Source organism: Hypanus sabinus, chromosome 21, assembly GCF_030144855.1.
Source record: "Hypanus sabinus isolate sHypSab1 chromosome 21, sHypSab1.hap1, whole genome shotgun sequence".
NCBI lineage: Eukaryota > Metazoa > Chordata > Chondrichthyes > Myliobatiformes > Dasyatidae > Hypanus > Hypanus sabinus.
In genome coordinates, this window is record NC_082726.1 from 58,507,515 (window position 1) to 58,526,730 (window position 19,216).

Genomic DNA, 19,216 nt, shown 5'->3' on the forward strand with positions numbered 1-19,216 from the left:
TGTTCATTACATTTGTGATTTTTTAAATGCTGCATTGGGTCTAGAGGAACAACCATTTCACTCTCCTGTACACCTGTGCACTGAAGAATGGCAATAAACATTCATAAATCTTAAATCTACAGAATGTTCAGAGAAACAATTTATTTGTAAACTTACCACTTCTTCATCTGACAGCTCTCGACCCTGGATACTGCTGTTCTCTCGTACTGCTTGCTGGTGTTTTCTTCCCTTAATGTGACTGAAGAGATAGACCTCTGAAGTGATCTTAGAAAATGAAAGTAAGAACATTTAAAGCTCTCTGACTCCGAAGTTCCCTTCAGTTATGACAGGAAAAGAGTCTTCACAAAAGTAACTATTATTGTTCTGAAAAACAGTCAACTCATCATCATTGCAAACATTTCCCCACCTTACACCTATGGCATATTTGCCAGTTGTAGAGAAACAGAAAAGCAAATTAAGTCCAAGATATAATTTCTATATTTAACCTGTCTTTTATCATTTCTCAGCACTTCCTGTCTATAAATTGTTTCTTAACCCATTCAAAGTACCTTTTTTGAGGTAACTTATTCAAAAGCACTACTAGCAGATACTAGTTAATAATTTTATCCCATTTTTTATCCTTTGTTAAATCTTGCAGCACTTGTCAACTTCAGCGCAATGAGCAAAATCTCAATTTTGTTTAAGCAGCATTTAAAAATTAGAAACAAAAGCAACTATTTGAACCTACCAACACATTGCATAAGGAACAGTGTTTTTTCCGTTCATAGGGAATAAGTTTTGGAGCATAGTCAGTGTTGGCATGTCTACCACTGCTAAGTTCAGCTGCTTTTTCTTTTCGTTGTTCTATCTGCTCCATGTGCCTCCGACTGCTTTCGTCATGCTGGATAAAAGACAAAACAGGTTTCATTTTTGATTTACTGGCTACACTGATTAACGTGTGTGTACAAATTGTCATCTGTACCAATACTATTTCAGAAGCATTGTATAAAATTCGGCCGACACTAGCAAAGGGTCAAGCAGCATGGAAACTGACCTCATTCCTGTCACACCCTTGCTAATATCCTGTCCATTTTCACTGCTCACATTTTCTCACATTTGGTCTGTATTCTTTTAATCAAGTACAAGTCTAAATGCATTTGAAACATTGAGATTGAATTAAATTCCATAACCTCTTCTGAAAGCAAATTCCAGAAATCAACCTCTCTGTATGAAGAAACTTTCCCCTCACGTCTCCTTTCAAACTACTTGCTCTCACATTAAACCTGTGACTTCTTGTTTTTCATACCCCATCATGGGGAGAAAAACCTTTCACTTTCTACCTGTTCACACCTAGAGAACGTGGAAATATTCAATAGAGCCAGCTTTGAGTTTGATACAAAAGATGCAGAATGAATCATAGGCCAAAGGTAAGTCACAATAAATCTTTGCGATTCACTACATATAACACAGTTGCAGTACTATTTATTGTATCTCTTTCAATATTTCCTTAATCTTTTCATCTAATTATAAGGATTATCTACAGCAAAGAGTTCCAGTGCATTTTACATTGTTGTGAATTATCTTGAACAATTAAGAGTCTAATTCATCAATTTATTTCCAAATCCCTATTTATTCTGGCTTCTATTTTAAAACCTGGAATATTTGTTCAGTTTTAACAATATACTTAAATTACAGAGATTTCCATGTTTACATCAATTCTCCTCAATTTTGATTAATCCTGCATCCCCCAACATATTCTTCTGCTCTTTCATTTGTATTGACATCCACTATACCTTTTTATATTAATTATGAAGCAGGATGGGATCACTAATTCCAAATGAAACCTAACCAGTACTAGTTCTTTAAATAGTGAACTGACACTGGCAAAGTTTTTAATGTCTTGATGCCTCATTTCAGCTAAATATTTCAACCTTGTTGCAGTGAACATCTTTGTACTGCAGATTCATGTACAACAGCAATATTTTTATACATCTTCAACATTAGCAGAGATAGTAAATAAAAGAAATTGCAAAGACTGTTCCTCTGTCATTGAAAAGATTCAAACTGTTATTCACTGAGTCTATGATATTGTTAAGAGTTTGTTGTAGCCAACTCTAAAAATGCCATCCCCTACTCTCTTTTACTGTCTCTTTTGCTTCTACTCTGCAAATGAAGCTTTTCATTCCAGAATTACCAGCCCTCTGGCGCTCTTCCCCTTCCCTTTCTTTCACAGTTTTCTGTCATCTCCTATCAGTTTCCCCCTTCTCCAGCCCTTTATCTTTTCACCAACTTCCAAGCTCTTTACTTCACCCATCACCTACCACCTATATCAGCATAGCTCAACTCTGTTTTATCCCTTCTAGTTCAGTCCCTTCCTACCTACATTGGTGACATTTTGCACACTCTGGATCTTTTCAATGACTTCAAATTTCCTGACCCTGATAATCTCATTTTCACCATAGACATCCAATCCCTATACACTTCCAACCTCCATCAGGAGGTCCTTAAAGCTCTCCGCTTCTTTTTAGTTAACAGACCCAACCTACTGTCCTTCATCACCACTCTCCTCCATCTGGCAGAATTGGCCCTCACTCACAATTTCTCCCTCAGCTCCCCTCAATTCCTTCAAACCAAAGGTGTAGCCATGGGTACTCACATGGGTCCCAGCAATGCCTGCCTTTTTGTTGCTTAGATGGGACAGTCTATGTACCAAGTCTACACTGATATTACTCCCCAAGTTTTCCCATGCTACATCGACGACTGCATCGGGGCTGCTTCCTGCACCCATGCTGAGCTCGTGGACTTCATCAACTTTGCCTCCATCTTCTACCCTGCTCAAAATTTATCTGGTCCATTTCTAACAACTCCCTCCCCCTTTCTCATTCTCTCTGTCTCCATCTCTGGAGACAGTTTATCTATTGATATGTTTTACAAACCCACTGGTGTCACAGCTACCTGTAGTATACCTCTTCTCACCCTGTCACATGTAAAATGCCATCTCCTTCTTTCAATTCCACTGTCATTGCTGCATCTGTTCTCCTCATGAGGCTTTCTATTCCAGAACTAATGAGATGTTTCTCCTTCAAACAAAAGGGCTTTTTTTTCCTCCATCAACATTGCCCTCAACCACATCTCTTCCATTTTCTGCACACCTGCCCTCACTCCATCCTCCTACCACCTCACTAGGAATAGGCTTCCTCTTGTCCTCATCTACCACCCCTGTAGCTTATGCGTCCAGTACATAATTCTCTGTAACTTCTGCCATCTCCAACGGGATCCCACTATGAAGCATATCTTTCCCTTCCCCCTCACCCCTGCTTTCTGCAGGGATCACTCCCTATGCGACTCCCTTGTCTATTCATCCCTTCCAACTGATCTCCCTCCTTATACTAATCCATGCAAGTGAAACAAGTGCCATACCTGCCCGTACACCTCCTTCCTCACTACAATTCAGGGCCCCAAACAGTCCTTTCAGGTGAGATGACACTTCACCTGTGAATCTGTTGGGGTCATCTACTGTATCTGGTGCTCCTGATGTGATCTCCTGTATATGGTGAGACCCAACGTAGATTAGCCAACCACTTTGCCGAGCACCTACGCTCTGTCCGCCAGAAAAAGCAGGATCTTCTTGTGGCCACCCATTTCACTTCTACTTCCCATTCTGACATGCCTCCTCTTCTGCCATGATGAGGCCACATTCAGGTAGGAGGAGCAACACCTTGTACTCTGTCTGGGCAGCCTCCAACCCAATGGCATAAACATTGATTTCTCGAATTTCCAGTAACCGCTTCTCACCTTCACCATTCCCATTCCACACTCTCACCTCATCTCCATCACCTCTCTCTGGTGCTCCTCCCCTTCCCTTTCTTCCATAGTCTTCTACCCTCTCCTATCAGATTCCCCTTTCTCCAGCCCTTTATCTCTTTCACCCATCAGCTTCCTAGCTCTTTAATTCACCCTTCCCCCTTCTCCTGGTTTCACCTATCAGAGACCACACTTCTTCCTCCCCTTTTCTACCTTCTTGCTCCAACTTCTCATCATTTTTTTTCCTGACCTGATGAAGGTCTCGGCCCGAAACATCAACTGTTTACTCTTTTCCATAGATGATGCCTAGTCTGCCGAGTTCCTAAAGCATTTTTAGCATTGTGGTAGTTGTAGCTTTCTTAATTACTCTATTTGGAAAAATAATCTGCATGTCTGCTCTACCAGAAGATTCCCAAATTTACTTCAATATTCCAAAAGAGTAAACAGAAGCTGTGAAAACAAAATTAATTGTATACATGCACAGATCTCCTGAGAATGACATGGAATTAACAGTATGTCAGGATCAGAATGTTTGAGTGCCATTCTTAAAAACAAATTAATTAAGGTTGCGTAGTGCTTTTAGCTTAATGTAGGTATTGGTTATTGAAGAAGGACCAAATAGCATATTTCTTGCATATTAAGGTAAAGTGAATCTGGACCAGCAATTACAATGATACTACATAGTGTATATCCATTTTCGAGATTGGCTGTGAGAAACCAGTCCCAAACCTTTAAGAATCTAAATCCCAGGTGATTACAAACAAGAACTGTAATGTTGCAAACTTGTATTGAATGATGAAGATCAACAATGAAAGCTCCATGGCATCATACCTTCAGCTGTATTTTTTTCTGCAGTTCCTCCATAGCTTCTTGCTGCGCTGCACTAAGTGCAGCTAGTCTCTCCTCTCGTTCCCTGCAATCATAAGGAAATGAACATGGAAGAAAGGTTGTAGGATGTAGACCTGGATGTGTCTACTAATTTCTATTTTAGGAAAATGAGAGAAGGCTATAGGTTCAGAGAAGCCTAGATTGAAGAAAGTTACAAAAAATAGAAATTCTTATTCTTACCTGGTCATCCTAAATATTCTTTGAAAATAAGCATGTGGGACTACATTGTTTCCAAGTATTGAATACTTGTAAATAAACTTAATATTTAAATATGGGGTGTGTTTATAGCTACTTTTGCATGAATCTAGGAAAGTAAACTTTAAAATATTTGCATGATAGTCCTATGGACAAAAGCATGGTAGACCGCAATCATATCATAGAACAATAAAGCATAGATGCAGGCCTTTGAGATCATGCTGACTACAGTGCCCACCCAATTGTACCAACTTCCTGGGTTTGGCTCATATCTCTAAGCTCTGACCCTGGATGTACACATCTAAGTGCTTCATAGATAATACTACTGTACCTACCTCAACTACTTCTTCTGGCAGCTTGCTCCACAAACTCATTATTCTCTATGTGAAAACTTTGTCCCTCAGCTCCCTCTTAAATATTTCCTCTGTCACCCTAAACCTATGTCCCTGAGTTTTGGACTCCCAAACCTGGGGAAAAGACTATAGCAATCCACCTTATCAATGCCTCTCATAATTTTAAATATTTCTATAAAGCTGCCCTCATTTGCTTACATTCCGAAGAATAAAGACCAATCACTTCCAACAATTCAGGCCCTCTAGAACTGTACATCCTTTCTGCACTCTTTCCAGTTTAAACACGTTTCCTATACCAGAATGACCAAAATTGCACAAAATATTTCAAGTCTGGCCTCACCAACAACTTATACAACAGCAACAAAATGTCCCAATTACTATACTCATTGCCCTGAATGATGAAAGCCAGCATGCTAAACATTAATTTCACCACCAGTGACTTTTAAAATACTACATCAAAACAGCATCATCACTAAACCTGCCTCATCAACCACAACTTCCAGCAATTATAGTTTGGAAAACGGTATCATGGATGACCTGTTCCCCAATCCTGAGGAGAGGGAGAAACCTTTCTTTTGACCTACGTGCTGTTGCCAGTAAGGAAAACTTACTCACATCTGGGGTGTTTTGGTTTGGATCACTTCATTTTAAACTAATTAGCCTTTGAAATTGGCACATGAAGTTTGCAAACCTGGCTCTTTCACGAGCAGCATCTTCCCTTGCTCTCTCTTTCTCTTGTCGTTGTTGTTCAATTCGAGCCTCCTGTTCTCTTCGTTTCAATAGTAACTCCTCCACACGAGCTTGACGCTCTGCCTCCAGTGCTCGCTTACGTTCCTGTAGTGGAGCACATTTTTTTTCCAAATCTTATTCTCACCATCTCAAGCAGCAAGATAAAAGTAACAAGTCATTTGTGTAACAAATTTTGAATATTTTTCTGATTTCACGTTATCCAGGACATTCCACAATGCTATCTGCCTTCAGCATTAATCTCAAACTGTAGATAGTGTCTGGTCAAACTGAAGTTTAACGCAATCTTCTCACCAGAGGTATCATTCAATAAAGGATCAATTTTGCCATTGGCAATCTGGAGTTGCTTATCAGTTTTTGCACTGCACTTACTTGATCATCCACAAGACAGCAAACACTGAAACTGGCCATTTCTTGAGCTAAGCCAAGACAGAAGTAATAAAAGCTATAGGATATTAGTTCAATCTTGCCTTAATATTTTAATTTAAAGGCTTGGGTCAGATATTTCTCGTAAGATTATAAAAGTTTTTTTTACATTTGACATGCATTTGATTAGTCGGAGTGAAATGACAACAAGGTCCATAGCACATGATGATTGATACCAATTATACAAAACTACAAAGGGACAAATTTGGGATATTGTGACTGAACAAAATTTGTTGAAAACTCTTGCTTCAGTTATACCTTTCAAGTACAATTACTATATCTTCTCTACAAATTATGTTTTTTAATACTTGTTTTCTCTGCTTAGGAGTAGAGTAATATAGGAGCTTTAATTTCCATCTGAACAGAGAACCACTATGTCTCATTCAGATGTCAGCATCACCTGCACAGCCTCATCACGTGCTTGCTTCTCTTCTTGACGACGATGCCTTTCTTCCTGCAATTCATTCAGCCGCTGTTCGTACTCTTTCAGTTTTGCAAGCACATCGTGACGTTTGTTCTGTGCTTCCAATGTGTTGATGAAAGCAATTTCATTAACCTAAAAGGAGAGAGAAAAAACACAAGAAATCAGTTACCATTAGTTAGAAAAACCAAAAAGGTATTTGTAAACCCAACAGATCACCTTTCTAAAACAGGCTACTCATGTATTCCCCTCAAGGAAAGTTAAGATGTACCAGAGGCCAGGTTTAATTCCACGTCTCACACAAAATGCTGGTGGAACACAGCAGGCCAGGCAGCAGAGTCTCGGCCCAAAACGTTGACAGTGCTTCTCCCTATAGATGCTGCCTGGCCTGCTGTGTTCCACCAGCATTTTGTGTGTGTTGTTGTTTGAATTTCCAGCACCTGCAGATCTCCTCGTGTTTGCTCTTTAATTCCACGTCTATACTGTCTGCTGGCAAAACTATGCTACAGACGAAAGTAACTGAAGAACACGTACAAAATGCTGGAAGAACTCAGCAGGCCAGGCAGATCTATGGAAAAAAGTACAGTCAGCGCTTCAGGTCGAAACTCTTTGGCAGGACTGACGGAAATGTCGACTGTACTTTTTTCCATAGATGCTGCCTGGCCTGTTGAGTTCCTCCAGCATTTTGAGTGTGTTGCTCAGATTTCCAGCATTTGCAGATTTTCTCTTGTAAGTAACTGAGGAAGCTCACTTGCATCATTAACAAATGCCCCCACTTATCAGGACATCTACTGATGAAAATAGTTATAAAGCTGGACTGTTATACTCAGAAAGATTGAATAATTAAATACAACTCTATGTATGGGTTCAAACAAAGAAGGATCATTTGCTTAAGACTGCGGAGGGTATTAATGTCCAAGGAACAAAACTCCAAGAAAATAATAACAGCATGAAGATGGAATAATTAGACAAAGAGAAATAAAGCTAGTATGCAAGTTTGATAAAGATATTTTAGAATTGATAGGGTGTGTAACAATCCTTTATCAGATTTATCCATGTAATAGGCATTTTATAAATCTGTAATTGCAAAGGATGGGAAGTGTAGAGCAAGAATGAATTAAAATAAAACCACATCTTGTCCCTTAAAATAGAGCTAATTGTTAACAAGTGCACTACCTCAATGCACTGTTTAAACAAATTGATCTGTATGTATGTACACAAGAGAAGCTTTTCACCGTACCTTTGTGACAATAAAATAACAATTTACAAGCCATATTTAAATCTAACTGAAAAATCAAATATATTTAATAGCTATTGTGCACTGGGCCACTTAAGTAAGGAATGAGTCAAGCCTACCTATCAGTTACATCATCTCTGTAATCACTCTCATGTGAATGCATTAAGGATTTGGTAAAGCAACCATTTACTATACAGGTGCAGGCAAATTACTGGAATTCAAAAGATGTTTTCTTATTGTTGCCTTCAGCTGTGTCCAGTAACTACACCCAATAATTATCAAATGATATAGCACAGATACAGCTATTAAGCTCTGTGCCATTATGGACCAACTATGTTGGTGCAGGAATATAACCACATACGCAGACTGCCCCTACAAGTTGTGTGGGATGTCAGCATAAATGCCACATGTCACAATTGTCGGATTCAATGTACACATGACAAATAAACTTGAATTTTGAATCATGAATCAGTTATGGGGCAGCAGTAACCCCCTGTGTTTCCAATGACAATAGTTTGGTTGCCTAAATTAGCTGATTAGTTAACTAATATCACTGTATAATTGAATTTGACCACAAAGCATCACACGTTAGGCACAGGGATGCATAAATGAGGTGTCATCCTAGACCAAGATTCAGGGTTCAAGCATGCCGCAGAAACAAAGTGCATGCGCATACACACACACTCCCTGTTCACGTTGACCAAGAGGTGACATTTCAGGACATTTATGATGTATGAACAACAGATGATCTCCCTCACATATTTTCTTGTTGGATATTGGACAGTATTTATAAAATCAATACACTCCTTTAACTTGGGCATTCTAAGCAATCATTCAAAAAAGCAAACCACCAACCAAGCCTATGTGTTGTCTCTACATCCACCTGGTCAACACAACAATATTCATGGACCCCAAAGATACAAGGGTAATTCAGAGTTAGCACAAGAATAATGACCATTTAACATTTCTATTCAAGTCAATTCAGTATTATTACATTTACAACTGAATATGTTCCCATTCTTCAAATGGCACAAACACTGCTGACCACTGCTCAGTGATTCACAAATTTACTAGATAAGATCTCGAGAATGATACTGGACCTTGGCTTCTTCCTCCTGTGCTTTTTTCACAATGGCCTGTAGTTGCACCTCTCGTTTAAGTTCAGCATGAAGCAGTTTTTCCTCCATCATTTTCCTCCTCTGTTCCAGCAGCTCTTCCTTCCATTTCCGCACTTCCTTCTCCTAAAGATTGCCGCGATAGATTAGGCAGTTCTATAATTTCACAAACATCTGTTTTCACTTGCATTTAACACAGTAAAAATCTAAACTTGTGCTCCACTTTCCTGCAGACATATCAAACATTAACTCCCAGCACTGGTGCCAAGCAAAACTATTTGTAGCAAACCTAGTTAAATCTAAATATGATGTGTTTGGACCTGCCATAGCAGCAAAAGTGAAACTACAGTGTTTGTTCTGGGATTGAATATTTCATTTTAATTACTCTCCTTAAATGTGAAATTGAAAAGACAAAAATATGGTGCTAAAAGAACAAAAAATGAACTTCTGCCACGAGTATCCATGATGCTGAAGGATGCACTATACCATCTATATTTTCCCCTCTATAGATGCTGCCCAACTTGCTGAGTTCCTCCAGCATTTTGTGTGGACTGCTCTAGATTTCCAATGTCTGCAGAATCTCTTGCATTTACACATTCTAAATACTATTAGCTGTTGTGGGCTTCTTACCCATATATGAATATACTAATTATAGTAGGAAGGTAACCAAGGTTAATCAGATTGAAGCAAAAACTGCCAGTGGATCTCAACAGTCAAGCCGCATCTGTTTTGCGGGGAGGGCACAGCAACTGTCGACATTCTGAGTGCAGGATCTCAATCTGAAGCATCGACTTTTTCTCTACACCACCCCTCCAACAGTTGAGTTAGATTCCTCCAGCAGTATGTTTTTTGCTATAGATTCCAGCAATTGCAATTTATTAAACTGATTTCTAAGATGAACAACACTGTTCTATGTGAGAAATTGCATTTACTTGGATCGGTCTGTATTCACTAAAGGTTAGAAGAAAGAAATGTCCAATTCTTACACAATTCAACATGCTCAATACAGGAAGGATATTTTCACTGGCTGGGAGATCTAGAACTAGGGATCAGAGTTACAGGATATGGTGCACAATATTTATTACCGAGACATACAGAAATTTATACACTTAGTAGGTGATGAACCTGTGGAATTCTCTAACACAGAAACAATAGAGACCACGACCCTAAACATATTTCACAGAAAGAAATATTTTAAAACACTAAAGGTATGGGAAGGGAACAAGAATGTGGAATTGAAATATAGGATCAATTTACAGTGAATGGTGGAATAGGCTATTCCTACTTTTGTATTTATATATTTGCAAGCACTAAGCACCCTTTGGAAGGGGATATTATTGAAAGTTAGAGACCCACCCATCTCTGCATAACTATCAGAGGACAATTCCAACATTTTGAGTGTGACAGCTGCAGTATCTGCTTTATTTGGGAGTCATCAAGTGATTTCTCTGAATTGAAATGAAAATTTGGTACAAATAGATACAGCTTTGCTTTGTTCCATTCACGTATCTGAAACTACCTGAAAGGTTGCAGCAACTCATACAACATAAGGGGTGACTTGGTAGTATGGCAGTTAATGTAATGCTTTACAGTTCCAGCAAACAAGTTCAATTCTGCTGTTTTCTGTAAGAAGTTTGTAATGTTCTTCCTGTGATGGTGTGGGTTTCCTCCAGATGCTCCGGTTTCCTCCAAAGATGCATGGGTTAGTAGGCTAATTGGTTGCATGGGTATAATGGTGCAGACACATTGGTCTAGAAGGGCCTGTTACTAAGCTGTATCTCTAAATAAGATAAATATATAGATGAAACATTCAGTTTTTTCCAATCTGGGCACCACACATAAGACAAGAGATTAGAATATAATCCATTATGCCATGCACTTCCACCAAATACATTTCTCCAAGGTCTGATTTGAAACCATTCTACTTACTCGCTCTAACAACTTCTGTAATTTCAGTGTTTGCTCCTCTCTTAATTTTTCACGGAGTTGTTGAGCTTTTAACTGCTTTTCCTCATGTTTCTTTTTTGATTCAGCAATTGTCCTGGCAGTAAGAAATTTGAAATGCCTCATTAAAGTTCCTTGCAAATAAAATCCGGGAGTTGGTTTTCTCTGCAAATGATAACCACAAGTACAAAATTACAGCTTATTGCAAATTCTATGTTACAGTAAATAAGTTAGCAATTTTAATCACATTTTCCGTGATGGCGAGGAAAGCTTCTCATGCATCTGGATGGCATGTCCTGGTGGTCGTGCTGGTTCTTCCTCTACAATATCACCCCACGATGTGCTCTGGCGCCATGGTTCACGTGCTAGGTACAAAATTAAAAAAAAATTTCATGTAGAAAATTTATCTGTTAAGCTGTTGATGAAACATTAATGTGCCCTTTCACTTTGGTTGCTGCACCCAGTGTATCTCCCGTGGTTCTAAGGGAAGTTGTAAAGAAGAAGGAAATGAATGCTGTTGGAGACAGTAGAGTAAACCAGAGAATCAAAAAGAAAATAGTTCCTTCCGAATACTGAAGGAGGGGAATGGAAGAGTTGTGTGATGATGGTATCTCATCGAAAGTATAAGAAATTACAGATTAACTAAAATTTTGCTCTTCCTGAAACGTACCTTTATCCAATTTTGAGAGAGGATCAGAACCTTATCAAGACCCAAACAGTTACAAAATCTATGCTCAATTCAAATAAAAAAAAAATCAGCAATGCTATTTCTTTAATGGATTTAAAGTAAAATTCTTAAAAGAAAGATGCAATTCACATCGCTCCGTGCTCACCAGCTGAACCTGCTCACAGGGACACAAGCCCATCTGTCTATTTTGAGCATTGATCAGGCCCAGCTGTAGTAAACTCAATAATAAATTAAAACTGTGCAAATACTGTCTTTTTTTGTAATCATATTACAAACCACCAAGAGGAATATGGAATATTGATTGCCAAAAATGCTTGGATTAAAAAGTTTATACCTCATACTACAAATCTAGAACACAGAGCAATACAGCATGATACAGGTCTTTTGGCACATGATATTGTGTTGCTCTTTTAACATACTCCAAGATCAATGTAACTCTTCCCTCTTACATAGCTCTCCATTTTTCCTTCCTCCATGTGCCTATCTACGAGTCCCTTAAATCGCCCTAATGCCTCTACCACCACCCCTGCACACTTTACACTCTAAAAACCTACCTCAGACATCCCTCCTATACTTTCCTCCAACCACCTTTAAATTATGGCCTTGAGTTTTATCCATTGCACTAGCTCACTAAACTTGCCCTTACAAGACATATTCTCTAATTCAGAACATTGTGGCAAATCTCTTCTGAACCCTCTCTAAAGGTTCCATAATTGGGCAGCCAGAACTAAACCCAATTCTCCCAAGTGTGGGCTAACCAGCATTTTATAGAGCCTCAGCATCACCTTGCGGAGATCAAGATGGCTATACTTGTGGGAAGTCCTTGTGAAACTTGCATTCAGTCCAAGTACAAATACATTTGACAAAGTTATGAAGCACATACCATCATATTCTGCCAACACATCATTCCAGTCCAGATTTTGGGATTGTGAGGATAGACCACACAGAGATAAGGTGCCACTGCTCATGCTGGCCTACAAAAACAATGATTTGATGCATACTTTGATAACTTTGAAACACAAAAATTAGTTTGTGACAAAATAAGCTGAAATACCTGCGAGTGCAATGAGGACATACCAACATAACATTTAATATTTCAGCATGAACATACAACCCTCAAAATACCTGGGCTGTAGTAGATTCCTCTTTAAAACATACTTAATCAATCTTTTAAATATTTTAGGAATTAAATTAAAATATATCACACATCTATCAAATGGGCATGGAAGGATCCTTCTTAAGTAAATGTTTCTTACACAAATACGTATAGGTAAGCAAATCACAGAAAGGTGCAGGATCAATAAAGTTACAGTAGTGGGTTACTTTAAATTGCCCAGCTTTGACTGGGTTTGCCCTAGAGCAAGGGATTTGAATGGGGCAGAATTTGTTAAGTGTGTGCAAGAGGTTTTTGGGAGAATGTACAGATTGTGCTCCTGGAGACAGGGTATTACTTGACATTATTTTGGGAAATTAAACTGGGCAGTTGGTGAAATAGTCATTGGGGCAATACTTTGGGAATAGTCAACATAATTATGTAAGCTTCAAGACAGTCATGGTAAAGGAAATGGCTGCCCTGAAAGTTAATGTACTAAATTTGGGGGTTAGGGGTGGAGACAAGGGTTAGGTTAGAGTTAGCATTAGAGAGGGCTTGCAGGAAGGAGACTGGGCGTGGATAAAACAAATCTGGCAAGTGGGATTTTTAAGAGAGTTAGCAATAGCTCAGAACCTGTATGTTCTAGCAGGGTGAAATATAAAGATGGTAAGATGAGGAAACCTTGAATGGCAAAGGTTTTTGAAGGTTTGATAAGGAGATAAAAGGAAACATACAGTAGGTATAAGCAACTGGAATTGGATCCATCTCCTGAGGAATATGAAGGATTTAGAAGACTTAAGAAATTAGGACTGCAGAAAGGGGCCATGAAATTTCCTGGTAAATCATATTAAGGAGAGTCCCAAAGATATTATTTATCAAGGTCTAGAGTGTAGCCAGCAAAAGAATAGGTCCCCTTAGGGGGCAGACAGATGTGGGGAAGTTCCTAGCTGAATGCACCCCATTTGTATTCAACAAGAAGACATGGAAGATAGTAAGTTCAGGAAGGGGCATCTTGATTAGCTGGAACATGCCAGCATTAAGATGATGTAGGTGTTAGATGTCATGTAACATGCAGGGTTTGATAAGTCCCTAATACCAGATGTAATTTATCAGGTCGCTGTAGGAAGCAGAGGAGACAGTGGGAGATTTTTGTATAGTTGTAAACCACAAACGAGGTACCAGAAGAACAGGGGATAACAATTGATGTTCCTTTATTAACAAACAGCTAGAAGGGCAAGCCATGTAACTATAGGCCAGTGAGCCTTCCATAAGTAGTATGCAAATTACAAGGAGAAAATTTTTTAAATGATAGGATTTATATACATTTAGAAAGGCAGAGGCTGATTACTGATAGTCAACATGGCTTCTTACAAGGAAAATCTGGTCTCACTAGTCTCACTTAGTTTTTTTTTGAAGATGGAACACATGGTGGCAGGCAATGTCTATATAGACTTCAGTAAGCTATTTGACAAGTTCCCACATGGTAGAATACATCAAGAAAGTTAAGGCATATGGGATCTGAGGCAAATTGACAGATTGGATCCAGTATTTTCAGAGTGATAGTAAACAGAGGGTAGCAGTGGAAAGATGCTTCTCTGATTGGAAGTCTGTGTCCAATGGTGTACTACAGGGATCAGTGCTGGGAGCTTTGCCGCTTGTGATTGATATTAATGGTTAGGATGTAAATTGAGGAAATATGATCAGTAAGCTTGTGGATAACAAGAAAATGGAAGTGCTGTGGATACTGAGGATCAAATGAAAAGTTGGGCTGAGTGTTGGCCATGGAATTTAACCCCAATAATTGCAATATGAGATATTTGAAATGTCAAATAGGGATAGGGACACATACCATAAATGGTAGGGTGCTATTTTTCCCCAGAAGGGTTATGAAAACTGGTAAAATAATCTATTGATATGGAAAAGAAGATAGTAATAATAGGAATATAAATAATTCCCTACAGCAAAAAAAGAATTAACCTAGCAGACTACCTAGAAGGATTCAATGTAAGATTTTTTGAAACCATAGAAATTCTGGAGGAGTAGAACTTTCATTTATATGCTATTTTTATAATTACATCCTTCAATTTTCTTTAAGTGTTTGGAGTCATACAGGTAGAATCCAGCAAACAGACTTAGCTGTAGTCAAATTTTAAAAAAACACACACTGGCGAAATTGTCAAATTCTTTCCAGTGAGCAAATGCGCAACCTTTCATGATGCTCAACTATTCAAAACCAGGGATACTACAGGTTTTTTTTAAATAATGACTATTGTGAATGCCAACCTTAACAAGGCCAGTGATAGTATCAACAAAGTTAGTCTTTACCAATCTTCTTGCTCTAGATCAGCAATCAAAATTGCCTAGTGAATCTATAAATGTCCAAGCAAACAGTCTACAAGTATTTGCTATGTGGATTATGCAGCAATTTACTCTAGTATTAAATTATAGTAGTTATCAATATGTGGAGCTCACCATACCAATTTCAGGATAAAAGGAGGAAAACCTGATTGTATTGGTGTACTGAAGGAGGCTGCTTTTGCTGGTGGCAGTTGGGGGAGGGGTTGTTGATTGGCAATTAAAACCAATAATCATATAACTACAATAATCTTCTAGACTATACTCACTGAGAACTCGCTTTCAGTGTCAGTCTCCAGATTAATGTCATTATTTTCCTCTGCCTGTATTTCTCTTGTTAATTGTTCCTCCTCAGCAATGGCATTAGCAATTGCTTCTTCATTCTCCTTTTCTAAACGATTCGCCAGCTCCTCCCCTTTTGCAAGTACTGCTGCCATAGATTGCTGCAGAAGAAAATCCACATAATTATGAAGGTCATCTTCATTGCCTATCGCAAGATAGTTAAAAGAGTACTGAACATATGTTAAATCCCTTGGCAAATGATACTGCATTCACAATAATATGGGCTAGTTCATGTTATAATGAATTTGCTTTCTCACTAACTCAAAAATAGTACAAATGTTTTATGAGTTGTATAATACAGAACTTAATTGCACAGATATGGTGCATAAATGTTCTGGAAGAAGCCCCATCAATACAGCTTGCACTGCATGCCTGATTCAACATTTGCTTGATATTCAGTCCAGTGTAGGGTATCAAGTATTTGCACATCTATATGGTGCGCATCAACATGGAGCACTGTCACAGCAATGTAGCATCCATCAAGGATCCCTACCATCTAGGCCCATGTTCTCTTCTCACTCCTGCCATCAGGGAGGTAGTACAAGAGCCTCAGGATCCACACCACCAGGTTCAGAAACAGTTACTAAACCTCGACCATCAGACTTTTGAACCAGAGGGGATAACTTCACTCGCCCCATCATTGAGTTGTTTCTGCAAACTATGGACTCATGTTCCTCGATATTTATTGCTTTTTTTTTTCTTTTTGTATTTGTACGGTCTGTTGTCAACAGCACATTGCTTGTTTGTTCATCCTGTTGGGTGCGGTGTTTCATTGAATCTGTTGTTTTTTGTATTTACTTCAAATGCCCGCAAGAAGATGTAACATACTTTGAACTTTTGAAAAGACGGAAGTCTGCTACACTGCTCCAAACAATTGTCCCAAGTGAAATTATTTTACTTGGAAGGACAAACAGGTTCCAAATAAACTTCTGAAGGAAGTAGGAAGAGTGTATTTGACTTATGAAGTGGGGTGACAAATAAAAACAAAGCTGCCAGGAATATAGTCGTGGTGTTCCTGAAATTCATATAGCCTAAATCTCACGAAATATAACATTTTATTCAAATTAACAATGAGCAATTTCATAATCTCAATAAATCAACATATTCTTTGTGCTTTTCCTACATTCAAGGAGCCAGTTTTCCAATTATACATATAAGCATGCATACATTCCAACCTCTTGTTGAGGTTAGATTTAAGAATTCATTGAAATGGAATGTCATAATATGACAATAAGGGAACACAAAGTTCATTCCACCATTACTGGACTAGGAATTTCCAAAATTTGTGTTTATAACTTCCCCCTCTGTAGTTTTGGAAATATTATTGGGGTGTAATTCTACATCTACTTGAGATATCACATGTAATTCTGTCTGAGTGATATCATACACAAACAAGTTCACTCAGAAGATTCAGATATGAAATGCGGTCTTGGCCAATTTATTCTCTGCCCAAGTATGCAAAGTCACCCTCAAAATCTTTCCCCTACCAAGTCTGCATAGACAACGAAAGATTCTGGGGGCCATGTTCTAATGACAACTCAGGATTGTTTTACCTATGACATCAAAGGTACATATAGAACATAGAATAGTACAGCTCATTACAGGCCCTTCGGCCCACAATGTTGTGCCGACCCTCAAACCCTGCCTCCCATATAACCCCCCATCTTAAATTCCTCAATATACCTGTCTAGTAGTCTCTTAAATTTCACTAGTAATATATCTATACTGTACTCCAACATTACTCTTATGCTTTAAGCAATGATGATTTTGGTTAGTCCTGAAATTTTAACTGTTATGACAGATCAGTGCCACAGAATTGCAAGGAATATAATTCTAGTTGCAATGCGTTCTAAAAATGCATTTGCTTAGGTGAGGTATTTTATACATGGCTCACTTGCAAAACAAAGCAGAATACTTAAAATTTCTGTAATAGAAGGGGCCTTCAGTAAAACAGAATGTTGAAATACATCTTCTATCTAATTGAATTGCCAAAAAAAAGGAAAAATTACCACAATAGCTAGTTAGGGATAGGCAATAAATCCACAGTGCAAATAAATCTGAAGAACTCACCACCTTTTATGGATAGAAACTTTCTGGAGAAAGGACAAAAAGCATGGATGGAGAACATAATAGATTTCAATATTTATACAGCCTTTTTAGTCAAATTTTAACATTAATTATTACACATACTGCAACACCAACTCTTTGGAACAACTGAAATTTAACTGGCCCATATATACCTAATTTACTGAGTAAAACTGGATTTTCAAAATCTTAAAGTACTAATTCTACACAGCTTACAAGTGATCATTCAGTTTGTGTTATCCTGAACTCTGAACCCTGTTGTCAACAGTGACCTTGTGCTATTGCCCCGAATGCCAACATTGTTTATATAGATCTACATCCTTTGGGCATTTTCACCAAACAGCTAAGAGATGACAGATACTTCCCTTTCGTAAATTACATGAATAATGCCCTTCCAATATTGAGAAGTGTTTGGAAGTAAAAGGATTCGCTCCCCATTACAGAAAGTTAACACCAGAGTCATATTGAAAAAAAAATGAATCAAATTCATAAGATCCATAGGGTAGCTTCATAGCAAATGAAAAATAATTTGATTTTTAACATTTTTGCACTTTTACAAAATTGTGAACATTTCAAGAGCTAATATTACATATTTTTTTCCAATTATGTGAAAAGTTGGAAGAATTCCATTTTTCCTTTCAAACTTACGTTTTCATTTGGATCAGAACTGGCCAGTTCTGCTGTAAGATTCTCCAATTATAATATTAACTTTACATTACTCTCCCTAGAGACTGCCTGATGGGCATTTCAAACATTCTCTAACTTCTGCGATAGCTCCAATTTGCCACGATTTGCATGTCCGATTGTTTGCTTTCTCACTTTTCTATTATCCAGACAGTTCCACAAGCATTGGAATTACCTTAGCAATCCAGATCTCACCCAATCCCTCTAATCTATCTATTCCATCCCCACCCTTTATGTAACCTAATGTTAACTTACTTTCTCACACTCCCAGTTCTACAGAAGTCTTTGATCTAAAAATCACTCTTTCCACAGATGCTGCCTGACCTACTGAGTGATCCAGCCTTTTCTTATTTTTTTAATTTCAGTTTTTCAACATCTACACCTTTTTAATTTTTGGTTCCCAATTTGTTTTGTCTTAACTCCTATTTTTAAAACTTGGAGGCATTGATCTCCTCGACTCTTCACACAACCTTTTTACATACAGCAAAGCTGTGGCTGAACGGATCCATATTGTCCCACAAAGGTGCAAATCATCCAATTAAAATAACTTCAGTCTATACAAGGAGAAATGGGCAAAGTAGACATGTGCACAAATAATTCATTCTTACATTTGAATTGTTTATTGTTCATGCTCAGAGCCAGAGTTATTCTACAAATTAATGTCAAGGAGGGAAAAGTGCATGGCATTGTTAGAAGAGGGCCATTTTGTATGGGAACAATTAATCCATATATTATATTCCTGATACCTTAAAATATATTTGTTATTTATTTTGACAGAATTTTCAATCATGTCACAAACCAAATCTTCAGTTAAAGTAAATGCTAAAGAATAATAATGGATCTATTCAAGAAATGCACTG

At 38.1% G+C, this 19,216-nt stretch overlaps 1 protein-coding gene across 2 annotated transcripts in view; it reads right to left on the bottom strand.

Moving 5' to 3' along the window:
- Nucleotides 1-19,216, bottom strand: part of scaper (S-phase cyclin A-associated protein in the ER) — a 325,667-nt gene that overhangs the window by 222,276 nt on the left and 84,175 nt on the right. For both annotated transcript variants that reach the window (XM_059946644.1, XM_059946645.1), the window contains exons 11-20: nucleotides 15,515-15,688; nucleotides 12,681-12,771; nucleotides 11,357-11,474; nucleotides 11,095-11,206; nucleotides 9,151-9,291; nucleotides 6,793-6,948; nucleotides 5,911-6,053; nucleotides 4,615-4,696; nucleotides 728-880; nucleotides 157-264 (exon numbers count right to left, since the gene is read on the bottom strand). In XM_059946644.1, coding sequence (XP_059802627.1) covers nucleotides 157-264; nucleotides 728-880; nucleotides 4,615-4,696; nucleotides 5,911-6,053; nucleotides 6,793-6,948; nucleotides 9,151-9,291; nucleotides 11,095-11,206; nucleotides 11,357-11,474; nucleotides 12,681-12,771; nucleotides 15,515-15,688 — 1,278 coding nt within the window. The remainder of the gene's footprint in view (nucleotides 1-156; nucleotides 265-727; nucleotides 881-4,614; nucleotides 4,697-5,910; nucleotides 6,054-6,792; nucleotides 6,949-9,150; nucleotides 9,292-11,094; nucleotides 11,207-11,356; nucleotides 11,475-12,680; nucleotides 12,772-15,514; nucleotides 15,689-19,216) is intronic.